We start from the raw sequence: 22,189 nt of genomic DNA on the forward strand, positions 1-22,189 counted from the left end.
TTGTACCAGACTCTGTTACTAGGCAATATTATATCGAAATATTCAAATCTGGGTCCGTTAATTCTCTGTATCTGGAAGATTTCCAGCCACTCAGAAAATCTTGAAAGTCTTGAGCTTTAGCCGTGCTGCTTAGATTATGGATCATGAATTGGTTTAGCACTGTTTGGGTTAGTGTATATTGTGACACTGATAGGTTTTCTTTTCCCAGTTGTAGCTAATGTCATCTAAAATGTGCATGAAAGTTTATATGTGTCTGTAGGTTAAACTGTGTCAGGTCACTTGATAATCGGGGAGCTTCTGTGTGTGTTCTGGTAAGCCCATCTTTGTAATGATGAGTACACCATGCACACGCAATAGTCTTAAAGTTAAGCAACCCAGTGATAAATCCAGGTTAGTTTCATTGTCTGTTTGCGAGGTAACTTGACCAGTATCCAGCTAACAGTGGCTTTGGCGTTCTTTAAAGTTTTAAAACTTTCTTGGCTTCTTTGGCATTTTTGTCCTGCCTTATATATCGCTTAAAGGTAAATTTCAGTAGCTTTCAGAATTTTTTCCATGAAATGAGGCCTTCTAAACCCAGCTGGGAAAAAGATTTGAAGAAATGAGAAGTAGCCAACATTTTATGTGTAGAACTTTTTTGGAGTGTGTGAAAAAAGTGTGTGTGGGGGGGTGTGTGGGCGTATGCAGGGTGTGTGTGTGCATGCATGCACATGTCGGGTGCCTTTATCTGTAGCAGTAAAATATTCTTGTATTTCTGGGAGGCTTTAATCCACTTTTAATGGTTTATCGCACTGAAGAGAACAATGTGAGCCTCCCAAATGGTATATTCTGATCACTTCACTTCTATTAAAAATGTTCCTTCTCTTCCGGAAAATATGTTCCTGCATTGTATGCCAAAACACAAACAGAAACCTTGGAGAATCTAAGTCGCTCAGGGAATTCATCCCTATAGAAGAGTCTTCCATGCCAGAAGTGGTAGAAGAGATCATTTAAGCCATTAGAGGTCAGAATGGAGTGGGTCTGGTGTTGACTAGTTTCAGAAAACATCCTAGAAAAGTCACAGAACCACTGTGGGTCTTCTGCTGCCTGGATGAGGAGCCTGGCCTGCCGGCAGCTCTGGGCTGGATGGGACTGTGGGTTCATCACCCTGTCTGAGGCAGCTGGCCCGGATGGGCCAAGGGGCCCACGGTATTCCCTGCTGCTGGCTCTGATTTTTCAGGAATCCTTTTGGTCCCCAACAGAGGCTTGTTCTGTGAAGCAAAAGGGGGCCGGGTGCCAGTGGGCACAGAGGACCCGAGAACTCACTGTGCTGTAGCTTTCTGGTCTCCCCTGAGCAGTGTGGACTGTCAGGCTCAGGTGACGATTGGTTGGTAATGCTGATGAGTCCCCTTAGGCCTGTTTTGTCCCTGTAGTTGTAAGGGACAAGACTGTTTTAGTTCGGAAAATATCAGGAAAAAGCTGAAAAGTAGTTTGGGCTGAGCAGGGTGTTATAGTGATTTTTAGAGAGAAGTTGGATGAAATGATCACTTAAATGTATATTTTCAGAATTTAGGTAGTTGAAATGATGATTCTTTGAAGGGACTCTTATTAGTATAGGCTGAATTAGCTCTATGGCAAGGGTGTCAAACTCATTTTCACTGGGGGCCACGTCAGCCTCACGGTTGCCTTCAAAGGGCCAAAAGTAATTTTAGGACTATATAAATGTAACTACTCCTTAACTAGGGGCAAGGAGCTTGGTGGCTGCAGCCGGGTAGAAACAAGGTCCCCGGCCAGATCAAACAAAGTGGCGGGCCGGATTCAACCCACAGGCCTAGTGTTTGCCACTTGTGCTCTATAGTGAAACGCCGAACAGGATTTCCAGTGATTTGGACACGTGGCATGCTGGTCATTGTGCTCATGGCCACCTGGGCCCCTTCGGTTGACTTCCATGTCAGACTTCTGGCTTGAGATAGTCCAAGGAGGGGTGGCAGGGCTTAAAATTCTAGAATCCCTTTTCAATCAATTGGTTATTGTCAGATATATGTTTAAAAGGTTAAGTAGTTTTAATACTGGTAGATCTGATTTTTATTCATTTTTATTTTGCACTTACCTGGGGTGGTACCAAATTATCAATACTTGATGATTGATGGATGGATACAATAGTAATTATTGCCAGTTAGCACTTAGTTAATTGTAAGATACACAAGTTAATTGAAGACATTTTGAAACACTCTTCCATTTTTAAGCCATTAAAAATGTAGCATATATTAATAATTTTAATCATGAGTAACTACCTGGAAATGTATAGAAGAGTACTTATTTAAAAACTGCAGCTCAAAAACCTGAAAAATTGTGGCTCCTCAGTAATTCTAATTTTCTTTTCAGTGGGATTCAAGCTGTTGAACTTTTTCTGTATGGGGAAGTTTTGGTCATTTCTTTGGGCTTTTCTGAAACTTTTTGTCACCCTCTTTTACATGTGTCTGTGTTGCCTGCTAGCAGGCCTTCTGTCATAGGAAGGAACCGCCACCTGGTTGGGTGGGCGGCCTGAGCCCACACCCGGGGCCAGGCCAGTGTACCTGTTGGTTTGCATGGCTATGCAGAGCATCTAATTAACGTGTAAAGGATTCTTTAGACCCAAGAACTTCATTCTATAAGCCATGAGAGCAGTTGCTGTCTGTTGAAAGGAAGCAAAGTTAACCAACCACTCCTGCACCAGAAACTTAGTTTCTGAACTTCTGATTTGTGGAGAGTGGAGGTGGGTGGAGGGTGAAGTTGCAGAAGCAGGAATTTACCTGTTATTAGCTCCAGATGTCTCACTTCCTTTTAGACAGAGAAATTGGGACATTTCACTAGGACATTTTATACCTAGCAGGCCTAGCAGGCCTTGGCTTTTCCCTTGTGCAAATTCTACGAGCTCTAACTGGTCCATGTTTACAAAACCGGCAGATTGTTCTCCCTGCCCCTCACCGTGGTTGTGTTTGGACTCTGGTGGTGCCATTTCTAAAAGGAAGTGCAGATAGTGGAGAAAACTCAAGGGAGTCAGCACTGGTAAGGGCACCCTAATTTGCAGTGTGTCCGGTGCTGCTGGTCCAGAGGCCGCAGATTTCAGGAGTACATTGCCTTCATCGCAGGGTGCTGAGCAGGGAGGGATTGAGGCCATCAGAGGAACCACCTGCTGGACAGTCCAGTGGCAAGAGGCATGAGCAGTGGGGCCTGCAGTGTTCTGAGTTCTCACAGACAAGAAGACACCAGTGAGCCTGGCTGAAATCTCACTGAGCCCTCAACCATTGAATGACATTACTGCAGAAGGAAAAAAATTTCAAGCACAGTGTAATTCTCCACTTTTTACTCACTTTGAGAGTGAGCTGCTGAAGGCACTGCTAAATTCACTATGTGTTTATGAGGAATCCTTCATGGAGAAACCATGGACGCAATCTGATCAGAGTCCCTGCTTAAATTGTGAAAGCTGCTGCTCTAACAGTGTGTTGAAATGGCTAAGAGAACCCTGTGCTGTTTAACTCACTTGCTGAGCTGGCGGGGAATTGGAGGACATGAGGCCCAAATCCCTATCTTTCTTATCAGGAAACTGCAGTCCGTGGGCATTTTCACAAAGACAGGTTTACAGAGGAGCATACAGTGTTCTGTCTACATAAGGAGCTATGAGAGATTTGGCACAGTCCATAGCAGAACCAGTGTAAATGCTAGTATTATGACTTTTTATGGAATTCCAGAGCAGAGGTCAATTTCCGATCAAGTAACACACCAAAGGGTCAGAGTGCTTCCCCTTATTCTGAGCATCCGGAAGGTTCTGCATTTCTTCTCGCAGGGTTAATTAATTTGCAAATATTTGATAAAATTTATTACCATCTTCCTTGACATTTTTTCTAGGATTTTCAGTCCAAAGATGAAACGAAGTATATGTGACATGCCACTGGGTTTGGATTGAAGAGAAAGTGTGGTATCGGGGACAATCTCACGCCTATCTGAGACAGGCATGTGTGTGTGTGTGTGTGTGTGGGTAAGAGAGACAGGGAGAGGGGGCATTAGGAACACATTGAACTGATAGCTGCTTTGTGTATAATGTTCAGGGCATGCAGATAATTTAGAAATGATTTTTATGTGTACACGAATACAGTCACTTATTGTTAAAATTCAGGCCGTTGTTTTATATTGACTCCCAAAGTAAAACAAACAAAACACTTATAAAATGACCCAGACTGATTTGTAATTCTGCCTCTTCATTTGCCCCTTGGAGCTATTGCTTTCTCTCAACAACTATTCTCACTTAATGTTCCTGTGTCATCAGGTGTGTGTGTGACACCCAAAGGTGTGCACTTGGTATTAGGGACAGTCTGTAGAAATCAGCCCTGTGCCTGCTATTGAAAGTTAGTGTAAGCTCTGAGGATGGTGTTCTTGCTAGTGAAAGATGAAAATGGATTTGTGCTGAAGATTTTGAAAGGGAAGCCCTTAGAATAGTGATAATGTGGGCCAACAATCCAGTTCTAGATGCTCCTGTCCATCAGTGGATGCAGGAGTGGGGCAGGCAGTGACCGAGCGGTGAGCTGTGAACCCTCTTAGGTCACACGCCACTGGTGGGTCCATAACATTTGAAGACAATCAGGTAAACTGGGCCCAGTTAATGGAAGGTTTGCTGAAATAGGATGGAAAAAATGTGGATCCTTAAAAATAGGTCCTCGTGATGTTAACAGTTTGGCAAGTCTTTTTGAGAGAATTATCTTCCATTTGGGATGATGCTTTGTTGGCACCTGAGTTGAATTCCCAGAAGCCCCTCCAGAGGTCAAGTACGCCAAGGCCAAATACTCTGTGACTGGCAGGTGTTCAGACAGGTCAGCCAGGAGGGCTGAAGTGAAGGGCTGGAGGCTGTTTTATTCCCGAACACTGAAGTATAGAGGACTTAGCGTAAATATTATAATTTTCCTTGTTTTAAAGGAAAATTATTTTTAAAGTCAAATTGGGCTCTCGAGGTTTCTGAGTTGTATGATTTGCTGTGTAATCGTTCTTTTCACTTTTTTCTGACACATCTCAGTCACACACAAGGGATTGGCTCTGGCCTCCTGGTGCAATGGAAGCAGCCAGGAGGAGTTGCCGCAACTGCATTCAAAGCCTCTTCTGTTTGGTTCTGCTTTTACTGGCCTGTGATCCTGGGCACGTAAGTTAGCCACTGAGGCCCTGTTTCCTCCTGGCAAAGTGGAGCTAATGATAACAAACAAGATGGCATCTGTGCCGAATGCACAGTGTGTGGCCAAGGCCCCAGGACCGCAGCCAGTCCCACTGCTCCCATGTAAACTCACTGGCCCGGACAGTCCTGCCCACCACCAGGGCTTTGGGTCCCTATCGGCTCACATTCTGGCCAAATGATGATTGACAGGGGCTTTTCCAATGACTACAGTAGCTTCTCTGTGTCCTGACACTTGCAGCCACCAGCAGTAGCCAGGACGTCCCCCAGAGAGACACACTGTGTGGTAGAGCAGGACGCAGGGGCATCCCGGTTGTTTGCTCCTTTTGTATGAACCCTTGTTCTCCTGGCTCGGTCTTCTCTAGGCTCCCTCACCCACTGGCTTCCCTCTTGTGCTTGGCCAATGATGGGTGTAGGAAGAGGGAACCCCGAGCTCCAGGCCTTTATTCTGCTGATTGGCCCCAGGCCCTGGCCTGGCTGCACCCTCACCCCAGAATAGCTTGAACTTGTAGCTTAAACTCCTTATCTGCCAAATGGTGCTTCTGAGATGGTGCTTCAGAACAGTTTCCCCTCCCTCCCTCCTTTCTTCCGCCTCTCACTTGCAGTTACTGTGGTGGTGGTTTCTCATTTCCAGTGCATGAGTGATAGCCTGAACACAGCCCCACGCTGGGTGTGACACAGAAGCACACTATAAAGTCTGAGCTCGTTCTTCACGAGCAGCCCACACTTTCCTCGCCAAAGGTGGCCCACCATTGGTTGAATATGAAGTGTTGCTTTTTGAGTGTTTTTCATTTGGACAAAGTGTAAAGCAATTTTTTATACCTGAAGTTGACCATTTGCATTGTTGACTCCTGGTGTCATTTAATATGACCTTGGAGTGGGGTGCCTTCAGCGCACTATGCAGTGAGAGCACACAGTTGTCATATTCAAACCAGGCTTTTCTGTGTTGGCCAAAGTGTTTGCAAATGGCATGCTGTGCTTTAACAGTGCAGACAACTCCTGGTCCCATCTGAAGGGTGCACCAAGGGAGAGAGAAGGATCTGGTTTGGTTCCTGCTAAGGTGTTCAGGGTTGGGAACCCTTCAGAGGCTGGGGCACACTAAAAGGCAGTTGTCCTTGCCTGCCTTATATTTTTCACTTTCTGAACCCCAGAGGGCAGAAACATAGTCTCTCAGTGTCAAGGGGCCAAGGTGAGTGTGCTGTAAACTCCCCACATGCTCCCAGAGAAATGATCCCTGGTGTCAGGAGTCCAGGGACTCGCCCAAGGTATTCTTCCTGAGCTGAACTTGAAATGTATATAAACTAGTGCTTTGAACCATTGAAGGTAACGGCATGTGTGTGTGAGAATGTCCCTTCATTTAAAAGTCCTACAAAAATTAACAACAGTGGGTTTTGAACTGAAGGCTACTAGAGATGCCCATTGGCTCATTAGCAGTTTTTTCCTTGCACAGCGATCTGTCCTTCCAGCAATCTCCAGACTGACCAAGAGTGCCTAGATTGGTCTCTCCCTGAGCTGGGTCCTTTTGGGGATTAAATAGTCCTTGAAACTTCCTCTCCTAAGCATATCTGTTCCACCTCATTAGAAGGAAGGTGACATTGTTTATCTGCCGTCACCCTCTGTCTGAGTTCTGGCAGGTGTAAGTGAGGGGTTAAACAGTAGACATGTATTCCTCCAGTCTGGGGCCAGAAGCTGGAGATGAGGGTGCTGGCAGTGAGGTTCCTATGGCGACCCTCTGTCCCTGGCAGTGTCCTCCCATGGCTTTCCTGGGTGCGTGCGTGGAGAGGGCACTACTCCCATCACAGGGGCCCCACCCTCATGGCCTCATCTAACCCTAATCACCTCCCGAAGGTCCCACCCACAGACACCATCACGTTGGGGAATTAGGGCTTCAGTATGTGAATTTAGGGGTAGGGGGTCATAAATGTTTAGTCCAGAGCACCGTGTCTGTTCCTAGAAGGGATTTGGGACATTGTGACTGAGCTCTGCTATGCTGAAAAGGATTTGGGCCTGAAAATATTTGTGGCTACTTGGTTCTAGATATTTGGACCAGGCAGTACTCTCATTGTGTTTTACCTCAACGTGGCATTTTCTGAGACATTGCCTCCTGGAGAGTTCTTGGCCCCAGGTGGATTTGCATCCCAGTGGCCATTTGCACAGTGGGTCTTGGTGAGGGGACTGAGTGGTCATAAGAGCTGCTCCTATCCAGCATTGATTCAGACAAGTGACACATTGTTAGCATGTAGGAGGAGGTGCCCCTTGTCCTGCAGGTTAATTAAAAATCATTCTGAAGGCAGCCAGTTCTTCTCAGTAGGAAATTGGAATCTGTCTTTTTAAGGGACCATCAGCTTGTGTCTTCTAAATTTTGGCAGCTTCTTATGATGGCCTTTAAGCAACAAGAACAGTTTAAGATTCATGCTGATGTATAGCTGCTCTCACCTGCAGTCCCACCCTACAGTGTTCTTCTCTGTGTGTCTTGCCAGGTGCTGTCATTTTTGTACTGGCTGCGCTCGGTTCAGGAACCACTGGACCCAGCGCACTCCTGCTCCCATACATCTTAGGGTGTCCAGGAAGCCTAAGGCCTGCGATTTGGAAGAGGATTGTTGGCTGCTCCTTTAAAAGGGCCAAGGGGCAAACCAGAGGCCTGCCTGTCAGGAGCTGATGAGTGTTAGGGAGAGGAGAGGAGCTGTCAGGATGTTCCCAGGAAGCAAAAGGCTTGAACTTCTGTCAACTCAAAACAGTTGACCAGGTGGCCCTGGGTATGGAGTGACTGACTGCATTCTAGCTGAGGGCCTGAAAGTGTGAAGACTGCTCCTGGGCCATCATCCCAAGACTCCTACTGAGTGGCTTAAAACGGCATTCCCTCCCAGCTCTGGAGGCCGGAAGTCCAGAGTCATGGTCTGCAGGTGCAGGGCAGCACTCCCCACAACGGCTCTAGGGAAGGATTCTTCCTTGTTTCTTCCAGCTCCTGGGGGCCCTTGACAGCCCTTGGCTTGTGGATGCGTCCCTCAGCCTCTGCCTCTGTTCCCATGGCATCCTCCTTTCCGTGTCTGTGTCCACATTCCCCTCTTCTCATAACGATGCTTTTCATCGGATTAGGGCCCATCTTGCTCTAATTGTGACCTCATCTTTTGCCTCCTCCAAGATCCTACTTCAAATAAATTCACATTTTAGGTTCCAGAGGTTAGGACATGGAGGTATCTTGGGGGAGACAATTGATCCCACTATACCCCTGCCACCATTGGCAAAATGTTGGCCTTCCGCCCCACCTCGGACCCACATCCCACGCCGATGTGTGATAGACCCAAGCTCTGCACCGTGAAACAAGTTGTTTGTGAAGCGATGTGAGTGTGGTGACATTCTGGGTGCTGTGGGGCTTCCCGTGGGAGGTCTGTGTGCCCTCTGTGTCTCCACGTCCCTCCCAGACCCTCCAGCTCACGATCTGATGTGCACATAGGTGCTTACAGGAAAGTGTGCTTGACAGTGGGCAGGGGTTTCTGCACTCCCTGAGGCACTGAGGTCAGCCCTGGAAACGGCGTTGCCTCTAGAACTGGGGCCTTGAAAGGGAGAGGTACTGTCCTCACCACAAAGGCCCTCTGTGATGAGGACAGAGACAAGTTCACACCTCATGAGACTTTGTTTACTTGGTGTGTAATGGTCTTACTATTAATGAGTAGTAGTGCTAGTCCTACTGTTGGTAGTTGGTGTGGAAATCAGTTTCTGAAATTTTCTTAAGAGATGGCAGGCACCGTAGTTTATCAGAATGGAAAAATGACACTGGGCTGACAGGCTCATCACCAGTGTGAGGAATGTAGATGTCCCGTTAGTCTGCATCTCACAACAAATCATCCATTGGCAGGAATAGCGAGGCTGCATTTCTGCAACATGATGAGCTTTTGAATTTATGCAAGGACTCTAAAGGCCTTTCTGCTGTGGGTGCTCCCTGCTGTAGGAGACCCCTGGCCTGGTTTTCCCCAGGGAGGCCTCTGGTCTGCCGATTGCTTTCCCGATCACGCGTGCAGTCTGGCTTGAAGAGTTTGAAGACTGGTACGTCCTATTTTAAAATCACTCTTTCCCATTCCAATTAGAAGGGAATGTGAGTTGACATTCATATCACCCAGTAAATCACAGACATTTATAAAGTGGTACTTTATGAATGCTTCCTACGGAGTTGAACTCAGTAGGAAATATGCATTGCCTCTTTTTAATTTTCCCTTCACCCCGTGGCAGTGAATGCAACAATAGTTTCTGCTGCTACGTGCAGTGAGTCTCCTGAGTTCGTGAACAGTCAGAGCTGCGAGACCGCTGACTGTCCCGGGACAGCCTGAGGAAGCAGCTCTGAGTGCAGGGCTTGTACAGTCTCTGTCCTGCGGGCTGGTGGCCACTTTGTCCACGTCATCAGTCGGGACGATAGCTGGCAGCATTCATCTCCGTGGTTGGGCTGCCAGCTCGCTGCGGTCATGAAGTGTGATGGCTGATAGGCTGGCACACCCTCTCCCTTCCCAGGGTCTGAACGGGGCTATAGTGATGTGATGCATCACTTACAGACACAATTAAAATAAACCTTTTATTTTGATCCTGCTCTGTCTCACCCACTCCCCACCCACCCACCTCTTCTAGAAACTAGAGGTCTGGACCCCTGGGGAAAAGTGGCGGGCCTTAGATCTTACTGTGGCTGAGTTATTAAATCCCCACCCCAAACCCAGCCCCAATCAACTGGAAAGTTTTAAGATGCATGGTTAAGATTTGTTCCCAGGAAAGCTGGCCTATCTGGAATGATGGGGAATGAATACCAAGTATCTCCAGACTTCCGTTTCTGCTTTATTCTGTTTTTTAGGTTTTGATTTGCTTTTGCCTAGATTGTGTTTGAGATTCATGCTCCAGTGCTGGAACAAGCCGCAGAGCATACAGCAGAACCTGCTTTTTATTAACTGCTTGCCACGCGGAATCTTTGTGTGCACAGAATCTGGACCTGGCTTCCTTGGGGCAGCTTCCCATTGGCTCCAGGCTGTAAATCCGGCTTATGGCTATTAGCCTGTTAACTTCACAGGTTTAGCTTAGCTGGCCATAGGATGCTTTCTAAAGTGTTGCATCAGTTTGGGTTGAACCCTGAGGGCCGTGAGAAGTTTCTGTGCTGGGTCTTGTTGAGGAATGATCCCAGAGGAGCCTTGCTGTGTGAGCTCCTTTTTAACTGTGTACTAATGGCGATGTGGTTTATGAAAGCATTCAAAATGGAATCCAGGGAAACAGACTAGTAGTGATCCGTCAGAAGGCTTAAAGGCTTAAGCATGGTAATTTGTTTTTGGCATCTGCTATACAAATACACAAAAAAGATTTCAGGCAGGTAGGTGTCCCAGCCAGTGGTCGTTTGGGAGTGCCCTGGGGCAGGCATCGCTCTCCAGCTCCTCACTGTTGTAACGCAGGGAAGCTGCTCTTTGAATTAATATCCAGATTTTCAGCCTGGTTGTGATCGTGTTCCCTTAACAAGTTCCCATAAACACAAAACAAGGAAGGAAGCGACTGTTTCCAGGAGGCCTCAAGATTAGTGGTCTCATTCCTGACCACACACTCGATGAGACTGTTAAAAGCAGATCTTGTAAGTGCATTGAGGGGTTTTTGTTGGTTTGTTCTGGGGTATTTGGGCTTTTTTCTTTTTTCCCCCTTTTTTTCTTCTTTTGTATCTATGTGTATTCTTGGTTGGATTTGGAATTTTATATCAAAATATTACAGAAAAGTCCTTGGGTTTCTTGCATTTACTTTAGGTTTTGCACTAGTTTTGCAGTATCTCAGTTGGGTATTAAACAGAATTGGTAATGTGGACAGGAAGACCAGATGTGTGCTCCGAAAAACTGCATTTAGATCCAGGATCCCCCTAGTAGGCTGCTTTATATTTGTGTCCTAGACCATTTTTCTTTTGTCCGAAAATAACTGGCTGTGCTTTGGAAATGTGCCGGAGAACCTTCTAAATGAAGCTGGGAAACTAGCTGGCGCCTGCACCCCATCTCTGAGTGCCTCCTGGCCACACGCTGCCTTTTGGGGAGCCCCGCTGTAAGCGCAGCTGCAGGCTCACTGTGGCCGGCAGCCCAGAGGTGCTGCTGCTGGCTACTGGCCTGGGAGCTCACTGCATTCCACTCTGATCTTACTATGTTCCAGAGCCTGTTTGGAAGAGGTACCAAACAGAAAGTGAGCAGGAAGAATGAAGAAGTAGCTGAAAGCTCATCTTTGAGAAATGAGTGGGGAGTCACCTAAGCGAGCTTTGTCCCACAGGAGATGGGGCCGTGGTCGGTTGAGGAGGAGGCGGGCTTAGTGTCAGGTGCCCACCCTCTTTCCCAGTGCTCAGAGTCAAGGCGCTGGAGCTGGGGCAGCACGGGGGTGGGGGGGGGGTCTTGCTGAGGACTCATGGTGGGGGAGGTCCCCCCAGGGCAGGTTTGTTCTGCAGGGTCTGGAGTAGGAGGAAGGAGGAAAATGATAACTAAGTGGCCGGAAGATCTTTTTCTCCAGTGGTGTGCACGTTAAATGTTTAACTCCTTTCTGAATCAACTTAACAAACCCAAAGCAATGTGAAACATTTTAAAGGCAGAGCATTTTGAATGAATTCCCAGTGGAGAACCTTTTCCTGTTTTTATTTTCATTTACCAGCCAGGCTGGTAATGTGCCTACCTTTGCTATTATAATGCTGCACTTTTAGATTCTGAGGTTTTCGACATTATAATTCTTAATATTTAATCAGCTGTGTGGGTCATGTAAAAAGTCACTTTATTGGCAGTGCTGACAGGGAAAAACTCTCTCAGGACACCATAAAGGGCCTTCGGTTTGGAGGGTGTAGGGTGGCTTGTTGCCAAAACCAGAGTACAGGCAGAACCTTTTCGGAAATAAGTTGATTTTATAAGTTTCCTTAAAAAGTGGTTGTATGATTTGACCTTAAATTCACTAATTAAGTGATCTTTTAGAATAGACATCATTACAAAACTGTGACTGCATTAAAATACCTAACGTTTTAGCTTAGTATTTGAAAACTTTGCCTAGATTTTAAGTTCAATCCGGGGTCTGGCAGACCAGTGCTGAGTTAGGGCAGCCACAGCCCACTGCAGCCCGTGCCCTCCCCTTTTTCACCCACCAAAAGGGCAGATGGCTGTGTGGTTTTGAGAACTTCCTACCACGTCTGTTGCCTTTTGCCTTTTCCTCGTTTTGATTTTTCCTAGTTGTTGTAGGGCAGCATTGTCACCCAGCACAACCTCGACCTGAACCACAGACCTCCACTAAGTGGGCCTCTGTGGCCCACCTCACGTTTCACTCAGGTCGGCCACTGGGAGCAAACCACATGTGACACGAGCCTACCAGACATGAGGTTACCCACGTGGGGAAAGTGGGGGCTGGCAACAGGAACACCACACGGACATTCCTACATGGGACGAGTTCACAAAAGGTTCGCAGATGCATGTCAGTCAGGAATAAGTCTGCTAACTAAGAGATACAGGTGCAGATGCAGTGAGCACTGTGCCAGGCCCTAATCAGCTGTCACCCACTTGCGGCTGTGCTGGTCCCAGTCTTAGACTTGAAATAGGGTCTTATGGGACAAAGGCCCAGCTAGTGACATATTGGTAGGTCAGTGTTTCTGTAGTGGCTTCTGTGCTGTGCTAGAGATTTTGAATCTCCAGAATCCCAAGAACATAGCTATACAACCAGCAGCAGAAAGAATTGACAGTTTGCAGAAATGTTTTGAAGATGGGGGATGAGGGCAAGTAGTATAGAATCCTTGAACCATTGCAGTTCAGTCATCACCTTCAGACTTAAAGACCAGGGTGAAGCAAACTGGGGAGAGAAGATAAGGAACTGGCGGCCCCTCCTGTGTCCTGAATGTGTTGCGCGATCCCGCAGAGACCCTCCCAGGTCCCAGTGCGTGTTTTCACCCAGTGCTGAGCATTGACAGGAACAGCGGCAGCCTTGTGTCCATTCCTGGGCTGGCAAAGTGTGGTCACACATTGGATTTTATTTGCCAGGTTGGGGGGCTGTGCTTACAGTCACTCCAAAGAGAAGCAAAGGGACCAAGGATAAGCTGGCCACTGCCGAACAACAGTGGGGTCTCTTGATGGGCCTACAAAAGGTCAGGGTCTCTTCTGCCCTGCCCCGGCCTCTCCAGGCCCCCTGGCCAATCTGGAAGAACTGCGCTCTTTCTAACCAGTTGAATGTCCTGGTCATGGAATGCCAGACAGAGTTAACTCAAGCCTGCAGCCCTCTTGTTATTAGAAGAGCCTTAGAAGCTTTGCTTGGTGCTGAGCCCCTCTTTCCTCTCGGTAACACCCCCACCCTCCACTGGTCTCCTTTGCCATCTCCGAGCTTTCTCGTTCTCTCTGCCTGAGACACTCCTCCCCCCATCCCCCCTTCAAATGCAAGCCAACCCCACCTCTCCTCAGAACTTACCTGAGTCTTCACAGAGAGAGACGTGGACAGGACCTATTTCTACTCCTGTACATAGTAGGTCCTTACATCTCTGAGTTTGATTTTCTGGAGAGGAGGAGTTCGTGTGGAGGGCTGCGGCCCAGGAGGGCAGGTGGGGGGCAGCACAGGGAGCAGCAGGCCCGGGGCGGGGCAGCACCAGCCAGGGCCAGAGGCCCGACACCAGAGTCAGGGCTGCCGAGTAGCTCCAGCTGTGCGGGTCAGTGCACACTGGAGAGCATGCAGTGCAGGGTGGGTGCTTCGGGCATTTGTTCTTCAGAGTCAATCCAATTTAAGATGATTTAGATACCAAATTAAAATTCAAAGAAAAGCAAATGTCTGTCCGTTCCATTAGTTTGGACAGCGTAGGGAGTACCATTTGCTTCCATTAGACACTCACTGTAATCTTGCAATTGAATGTGTCTGCAGTTGGCATGTCTGTATCAGAACCAAGTCACTGAACTCCTAACCGTTCTTACAATGTGTTTGTGCGTGACCTTTCCGGGGGCGCTTTGCAGAGTGCACGGGCAGACGATCTTGTCTGCTCACTGGTGGCTGGCCCTGGCGTGAGAGTGGTAGTTGGGCTCAGAGACCCTTCGATGGGCGTAGCTGTTACCGGGCCCCTTGTGGGAGTCTGGATTGGTCTTGTTCCAAGATCCAAGAGTACAAAGGTTCTTCTACAGCTGGCTCAGTCTTGTGAAGAGGGCCAAGGAAGGAGCATGTGGTGATGGGGGCACGGAGAGGCCCACAGCCCAGGGCAGGAGTGAGGTGCAGTGAGGGGCGTCTGGTCCAGGGGCCTGGCGGTGGGGTGGAGTTGGCTGTCGGTGCAGGCCTGGCCCGTGTGGCCTCTCCTCCCATCTACCTGGCCTGTGTGCCCTGCGCTCTTCTCCACTCACACCTCAGGGGATGTTGTGTTTGTAAGCAAGTCCTCCCTCACATGCCCTTCTAGTTAAAAAGTATCTCTAACTCTTAACTGCTCTTACCCACTTAACCTTTTCTTCTGAAACTCACCATCGGAGTCTCCCAAGCTTTGCCCTGGAACTGCCTGGCTCAGGAATAGCCACATCAACCCCTGCGGTAGACACGAGGAGGACCTGTGTGGGAGTGCGCACGTTTCTGTGCTCCTTTGTCCCTCACGACCAGTTCCTTCCTGTCTGATGGACCTGTGGAGGAGCCAGCCTGTTTTCTCACCTGTTTCTCATCATTAGTCTTTCTCATCCATGTTATCTTCGTTTTCATTTATTTAACCAATATTTATTGAATGTCAGGTATGGTCTTAGATGCTAGGGATTTGGCAGTGAACAAAACAGACGGACAGATACCCCACGCCACTACCGCCTTGTGCCATCCTGGAGCTCCTGTTCTGGCGGGGCAGGGGGGGAGGAGGGGGAGAGTATGTGTTTGGAGTGGGGGTAGCAAGTGTGAGCAAATGCTGGAGCAAGATGCAGTATGTGCCTGGAGGTGGCCAGGGCTCCAGAGAGGGTTACAGTGGGCCTGTAGGAATCCTGGGGTCCCCTTGGCCGGCCTCTCTCGGAGGATGGGAAGAAGGTCAGCAGCAGAGAGGGAAGCACGGTCAACCAGGCTGGACACAAGGGCAGGCCACCAGGCATGGGGCAGCGGAGCATGGGTGGGTCTGCACTGGGGCCTGCCGACACGGCTTGGGGTGTGCACGGGCAAGTCACCTGCCAGCCAGCCCCCCCCCCGTGAGTCTGATCCGGGGGTGACCTCTTCCTTATATGTGGCAGAGCCTTGAGGTGTTGTATGGATGATAACAGTTGGAGCAGACACAGTTCAGTTTGCTCAGTCAAGGTTACAAGACATCTTGACCTGTGATGTTTTAATAGGCTTTGATGGTTTTGCCCTTCCCTTTTTTCCAAAAAAAGTAGAATCACCTCCCCTCCCCTCTGACAGACAGCGGCTCCTAAAACACATCCATGAATAAATACAGCTTCGTGCCTCCCTTGAGATCCCAGCTAGTTTTTCTGCACTAGAGTCCTTTGACCTTCTGTCTGTGCTGGGGTTTGTGAAGTAGTCTCCCTGGGCCAAAGTCAAGGTGCTCCAAGGTTCCCCCTGGAGGCTCCAAGGGAGAATCTATTTCCTTGCCTTTCCCAGCTTCTAGAGGTGCCGCATTCCTTGGCTCATGGCCCCTTCCTCTGTCTTCCAAGCCAGCCATGGCCTCTTTCTCACGTTGCATCCCTCTGCCCCTCTGCAGCTGAGAAGGATTTTGTTTTTCAAGACATGCTGGTGACATTGGGCCCATCTGATATTCCAGGACACTCTCCTCAGCCTGAGATGATCAACTTAGTCCCATCTGCAAAGTGCCTTTTGCCCGTGGCAGGACACTCCCAGGGTCTGCCGACGGGCACCTCTCGGGGCAGTGTTCCTCCCAGCATAGCGGGCTGCCGTCGGAATGTGAGACTGAGGTTTCTGAGAGCTTTCTGCCATCTTCTGTAAAAATCCTATTTACCTGTTTTTCCACTGATGAGTTCCTTGTTAAAGAAATAGAACTCTTGCTTATCAAAACCTTGAATGCTATTTTAAACCCACAGATTGTGTTTCCATAAGGACTCCAAGCCTGCCTTTCCCAGGGCGGGCAGCCCCTCCTCTTGCTGCAGACCCGCGCCTTCTTCCCCAGCTCTGACACTGTCGGGGGAGGCTGCGGGCTGGCTGGGGACCATGGTCACTGTCGCCCCACTGTGCGTGGCCCACAGGTGACCCTGGGAGGTGGTGCTATGGACATATAATTTAAGGAGGGTTGGGACACAACCCCCAAGTAAAAATTCTCACAACTTACGGCACTCACTGTAATGAATATGAAGCCACAGAAATCCCCACCCCCCCACCCCTGTCTTGACCTTCAGGATAGCAAGGCACCAGCCTGCCTTCCAGCTGCTGGAGCACCATGTGGTCTGGGTAGGAAGTGGGCCTGGATGTGGGGGTGCTCAGGAGTGGTGGGGTCACCCAAAGCCTGTCCCTGAGGGCCTTGCCTGGTCCCCACCTCCAGGCCACAGTCCAGGGCACTGTCCCTAGTTGTCACGGGTGATTTGTCTGAAACTTGGTGTCACCCCCTAGGAGCTCTTTTACTGCCCTTTGTCAGTGTCTTCTCTCCTGACCACCACTCCTCACCCAGAGGTCTGCTCGACTCTTTGTGGAGCATTGGGTTTTGTAACTCGCACACGTTCTACCATTTCTTAAATTCAGTGGTCAACTCTTGGCAGCTTCTTCATCTCCTCTGGCTTGAAATTGCTCCAGGGGCTCCTGGAAGAGCCGGTGAACATATCTTGCCTGCGGGTTGAGGACATGCTGCCATCACCTGTCCCTCCTGGCTGCCCTTCATGTCTCCCCAGCCCGTGAACCGAGAACAGCAGTGACTGCGGGAGGTCTTCAAGTGCTTTACCTCCTGCTGCACTCCCTGCTGTCTCTCCCTCCCAGTGTTCTCAGGCGTGCCTTTGGCTGTGTCCCCACACTCACTCTTCAGAAACTTGAGCTGGTTTGTTTTTTCCTGTAAGGCTTAAAAGGCCATCTTTGTGTCCAAGATGTGGATGCTTGAGGGAAGAGCCTTGTGTAGTGGAACAGACTGGTCGAGCACACATACATTCCCACCCGCTCACACTATGCACATACAGTTGCCAACCAGATGTCACTGCAGAAGGATGCACGAGGCAGACGGACCCCACAGCATGGAGTGCAGTCCAGGTTGACCATGGCTCGCACGGCCGTGGTGGAGTCTGCATGCATGGCGCTCGCTTTTACACTGGTGCCGGTGACAGTGCTGATGGTGTCTGCTTTCTCTCCCCAGGTGCTGCAGGGGGCCCAGCTGATAGCTGTGGCCTCTTCAGACCCTACTGCTGCAGGGGTGGATGGATCGCCTCTCCAGGGAAGCGACATCCAGGTCCAGTACGTCCAGCTGGCACCAGTGGCTGACCACACTACGGCAGCTCAGGTGGGTCCTGCCTTTGTCTGTGGACAGGTCCTGGGTCATCTGTAGGCGTGAACACAGCCTGGGTATTTCTGGTTCTCGTGTTCTTACTGGCAGGAAGGTAGTTACCATTGAAAGATGCATAATTTGGACATACGCACTCGCTTGGAATTACATAGTTTTTAAGTGCCTAAAAACATGATGGTGAGAAGCTCAATCCTGGCATAGGTGCCAGTCTTAAACTGATTGTTGAGCTATCGTGCCATATGCAAATATTTGTCTATACATTCAGAGGCAAAAATTTAGTTCTGCTCAGTTCTCCATAAGTGAGGGGACCTTGTTGACCTGAGACCTCGCTGCTCCTCTGTGTGGGACACCCCTCGGCCTCCATCCTTTTCCCAGGGGCAAGTTTGGGGGCACTTGCCTCTGAGCAGCACTCTGCTTGGGGTGGGAGTGCAGGATGACCTGACTCACCATGGGGCTTGCGTTTGGTCCTGGGGGCACCAGGTGGCCAGGTTTCCAGCTTCCCACACCGTATTCTAACATGGCAGCCTGACAGCCTCGTCGGGAACTCCGCATTTGTAAGGCCCACCTGTGTGTGTTATGCGCTTAGTCAGCATGTCTGATTGACCGTGAGCGCCGATGAGCTTCCCATGGAAGCCTCTCATTGTCTGGTTTTGCTGGATTTCCTCCTAAGCTGTCCCTTATCCATGCTTTCCCAGGAGCACTGGGAACTCCAGCATTCACACTCCATTTGGGCACTTTCTAAAATGTCGGAGGAGAGGGCTGCTTCTTTAGATATTTGAAGTGTTCATGGAGCTGCCCCACAGTGAGTTTGCTTCATGGAACAAGCGTTGTGACCTCTCCTTCAGAGTTCCCTGGGTGTGGGGGACCCAGGCCTGCCCTCTCAACTCCTCATACCAGCAGGGAGAGCTGGCAGAAGCCTGACAGCCCGAGCCTCTTCAGGGAACAGTGCGCGTGGGTTCTGTCTGGTTGGCTGGTTGTGTCTAGAACAACCAGTTCTAAAGTTAGTGCACGTTCTGCTTCACGAGCTCAAGCATCAGCCTGGCCCCAGAGGGCAGCCGGTCTGTTGGAACGAAGCACAAGGCCGTGGGTGACAAAGATGTGCTAGCTGCCTGAATTCGCAAACCTCAGAGGCTGCAGGTTTAAATCACTAACCTGACTGCTGAGCTCCAGATGAGTGCCAGTGCGATGCAGGAGCTTTTTGGTGTCCATGGGAAGCCTGGGGGATGCCCTGTGTCTGAAGCAGCCTTGGCCCAGGGTGGCCTCAGAGCGCCCGCCCCCAGGACCCTGTCCATGTTCCATTCTAGCTGCTGGGTGTTGGCTCCTGCCCTGCCTTCCGGCTCACTCCACATTCCTCTCCAGGTCTGCGCCATGCCTTTCTGTGGTCCGGCACTCATAACCTCGTGTGTCTCAATGCCATCAGTCTTTGACATTTAGATTTAGAGCCCCAAATTTCCAGGTGGTCCCCCTTCCCTCTCACATTCTGCTCTGCACTGTGCTCTCTCCATAGCCCTTGGAGGAAAGGAAATTCTTATTTGGTTTGCTTGCAGCCTCGTGAGGTGGTTGCTGAGGAATGGGGCCCCGTGGAGCCAAGTAGGTTGCCCAAGGTGACTCTGGTGGCCAGCTGGGTGAACTCAACAGTCCTGTGAGGACCTAAAATCTCAGGCTTCTGATTCACAGTGAGGCCCCAGTTGGCCCAGAGTTTGGGAAGGTGTGTCTTGAAGAAGCCATGCCTCCGACCCTTCCAGCCGCTCCCACAGCCCAGGCCTGCCCCGCTCCGGGGGTTGGGCTTTCACACAGCAGGGACCACGGGGGCTCCTTCCGCTCTGGACACTGACCGAAATGGATGAGATGTGGCCCGGAGCCAGGGAGGGGTGTGTGCGTGTGGGAAGATGAATTCTCCCCAACCAGCTTTTTGCCTGACCTCTACATTGTTGTGAAAGGATTGTATGCAAGGGCAGTTGGCTCACTGCCGCTGGGCAGGCACAGAAGGTCACACGGTGTGTGCTCTAGGTCTGGGGCTGTGTGCTGGGTCATCTCACTGGATGGTAGGCTTGTGGTCATCGTGCAGATTCTGGAACTTAGGAAAGCTGTGTCCATCTTAGCCCCCTGCTACTGTGGCATCCTGTTAGTGTTCTTTGTGTCGACTCACACCTGGCAGGTCTCAAGACCCATTTAGTGATGACAAAGAGCAACAGAGCAGAGAGTGAGTGAGGTGCATGCTCACTGCTGGGCCTGGGGCCTCTCTCCTCCCTCCCTCTGCCTGCTGCCACCAGCACTGTCCAATCCACTCTTCCTGGTCCAGAAACGTTGGGGAAGCCCCCACCCCTGTCTGCGTCACAGGGCATCCCTTTCTCATTGCTCTCGCCCAGCTGCTCTGTGGGCTCTGTCTGCAGTGCAGATGACGCCTGTGGCGAGTCCTTCCTCTGGAGCCGGGAGGCCTCTGCTTCAAGGAAACACTGTGTTGAACGTGTGTACAGCATTTCACGTGCAGCCTGAACTGCAGCAGGAGTTGTAGCTCCAGCCCCCATATCCAGGAACTTCTACCTTCCAGTCTTTGTGGCTTTCTTTGTCTCTTTCTTTTTGGCCACCATGCCAGGCCCCTCCAGCTAAATTTCCGGCCAGGGAAGCCAGGAAGCCCACCTATGAGAGTCTAGTCTTTGACATCGCCTTTGACAGACAGCTTAAGGGATCCTGAAAATCCCCACATTTCCACTTGAGGTCCAGCTCTGCATGGTCAAGATGGATGATTGGTGACTTATTTCAAGATTATATTTTTCCTGTTAACATACCTTCAAATTATGAATATACATTTAAAATCCTCTTAATATCTGAAACTCATTGTTTAGCACTTCTGTCTTTTTAAAAAAATATTTAGTTTTAGAGAGACAGGAAGGGAGGGAGAAAGAGGGAAAGATATCAATGTGCGGTTAGCTCTCACATGCCCCCTACTGGGGACCTGGCCCCACAACCTAGGCATGTACCCTGACTGGGAATCGAACCAGCAACCTTTGGTTTGCAGGCTGGTGCTCAACACACTGAGCCACACCAGCCAGGGCCAGAACTTATGTTTTTAAAGGGAGAAATGTAGCTATCCCTAAAATGCTTTTATAGAACAATTTTTATAAGGAAAGGCAAAATAGTAACTGAAATTCTAGGCAAATAGGTTAGGTTAAGGATGAGTTAACCACTTCAAGAGTATTTCCCTGGGACAGCAGCAGATGGGAATAGGAAATCAGTACCACGGGCTTTAGGGAGGCTTGTGTGGGAGGGTTGGTCAGGACTGGGCAAGCAGAAGGCCCCACAAGGAGGAACCATAGCCTGGGTTTGTCTGAGCTGCTGCTAGTGGCTCAGGTTCTGGGAGAGCCATCGCTCCAGGCAGGGGTGCACTGAGGACCCTCCCAGCTCTGCTGCATGTTTGCTGTATGTGTAGAAACCACTGGGGTTTGTGATCAGTGAGTGTCCCAGATTTGAGTTGGTGGGTACTTTTATAGAAAAGCCCTCCTCTCTCCCCTCTTGTAGACGGCTGAGGCACTGCAGCCCACCTTGCAGCCCGAAATGCAGCTTGAGCACGGAGCCATCCAGATCCAGTGATGCAGGACAGGCTGCCCGACCACGACAGGACCCAAGATGGCGCTGTCGCCGCTCTCAGTGCCGGCCGCAGCCAACCTCTCAGTTCTACAGGCGCCCTGACCCCACGGCTTTGCACGGAGGTGACTGCACCTATTCTGTTAAAGTGCATCCTGAGCCTCGTCCACAGGGGAGAGTGTCCCGATAAATAAACAGATGATAGCAGCAACCGCCGCCCCTGGCAGAAGACCCCTTTCGTTTGAGTCACACTGTTGGTGTCTGGAGCAAGAGTGGGGAAGCACAGTGTGGATTGCGTTAAGTACATGCAGAAAATCAAGAACCACAATATTTTTCTGTGTTTAAACAGCTTTTTTTAATTTGCTATGGTGTTTATAACAAAAAAGAAAATTGAAAAAAAAATGGAGTAGCAGAAGCCTTTTGCTGTGTGCTCTGTTCAGTGTAATGAAAATAGGTATTTGCAAAGACAACTAACGATTTTGATGGAAATATTGCTTACCTACTTTTCTAGGGGAAATGCTCTCAACACTGTAATTAAGCATTTCTAATGAAATAAAATGTATTTATGACCACAGCAGCTTTAATGTTATTTCCTTTGAAGAGATGGTTTACCAAGGCCAGCCTCTCTCCAGATGGGTACTCAGGGGTCACCCAATAAGCCCTTCCAGTTGTGCTGACAGTACTTGTGGGGTCCTTGCAAAGGAAGGAAGGGTTGCGGGTGTTTCTGTTGGCCCATGTAACAGGCTGGAGCGTCAGCTCCCCCAAACGCAGAACACTGCCTGATGGAGCGTCCCCTCAGACACAGGAGTGGGAGCCTGCCTCGGCACTGCAGGTGCTGTCAAATGACAAGGACCTTCTCCGGCTCCAGAAAGTTGCAGCTCTAGGGCTTCTTAGAGAAAGTCCTGCCCGGAGGAGCCTGCCTCATTGTCTAGAGTGAAGGAACAAAGGCAGGGACACTGTTCCAAGCACAAACACAGAGGGAGTCCCCTTTACACATGACCAGCGTGCGGGGCCTGCTGTTGTCACACCGTTTGGGCAGTTATATCCGTGGG

General features: G+C 49.7%; 1 protein-coding gene across 1 annotated transcript in view; it reads left to right on the forward strand.

Annotated features, from left to right (window-relative positions):
• LOC114488252 (BTG3 associated nuclear protein) overlaps positions 1 to 21,709 on the forward strand; it is a 123,724-nt gene extending 102,015 nt beyond the window's left edge. The window contains 2 exon segments of the mRNA XM_028501939.2: positions 17,406 to 17,549; positions 21,072 to 21,709. Of these exon segments, the coding sequence (XP_028357740.1) occupies positions 17,406 to 17,549; positions 21,072 to 21,143 (216 nt within the window). The 3' untranslated portion in view covers positions 21,144 to 21,709.
• Positions 21,710 to 22,189: the final 480 nt, after the last annotated feature.

Source organism: Phyllostomus discolor, chromosome 12, assembly GCF_004126475.2.
Source record: "Phyllostomus discolor isolate MPI-MPIP mPhyDis1 chromosome 12, mPhyDis1.pri.v3, whole genome shotgun sequence".
NCBI lineage: Eukaryota > Metazoa > Chordata > Mammalia > Chiroptera > Phyllostomidae > Phyllostomus > Phyllostomus discolor.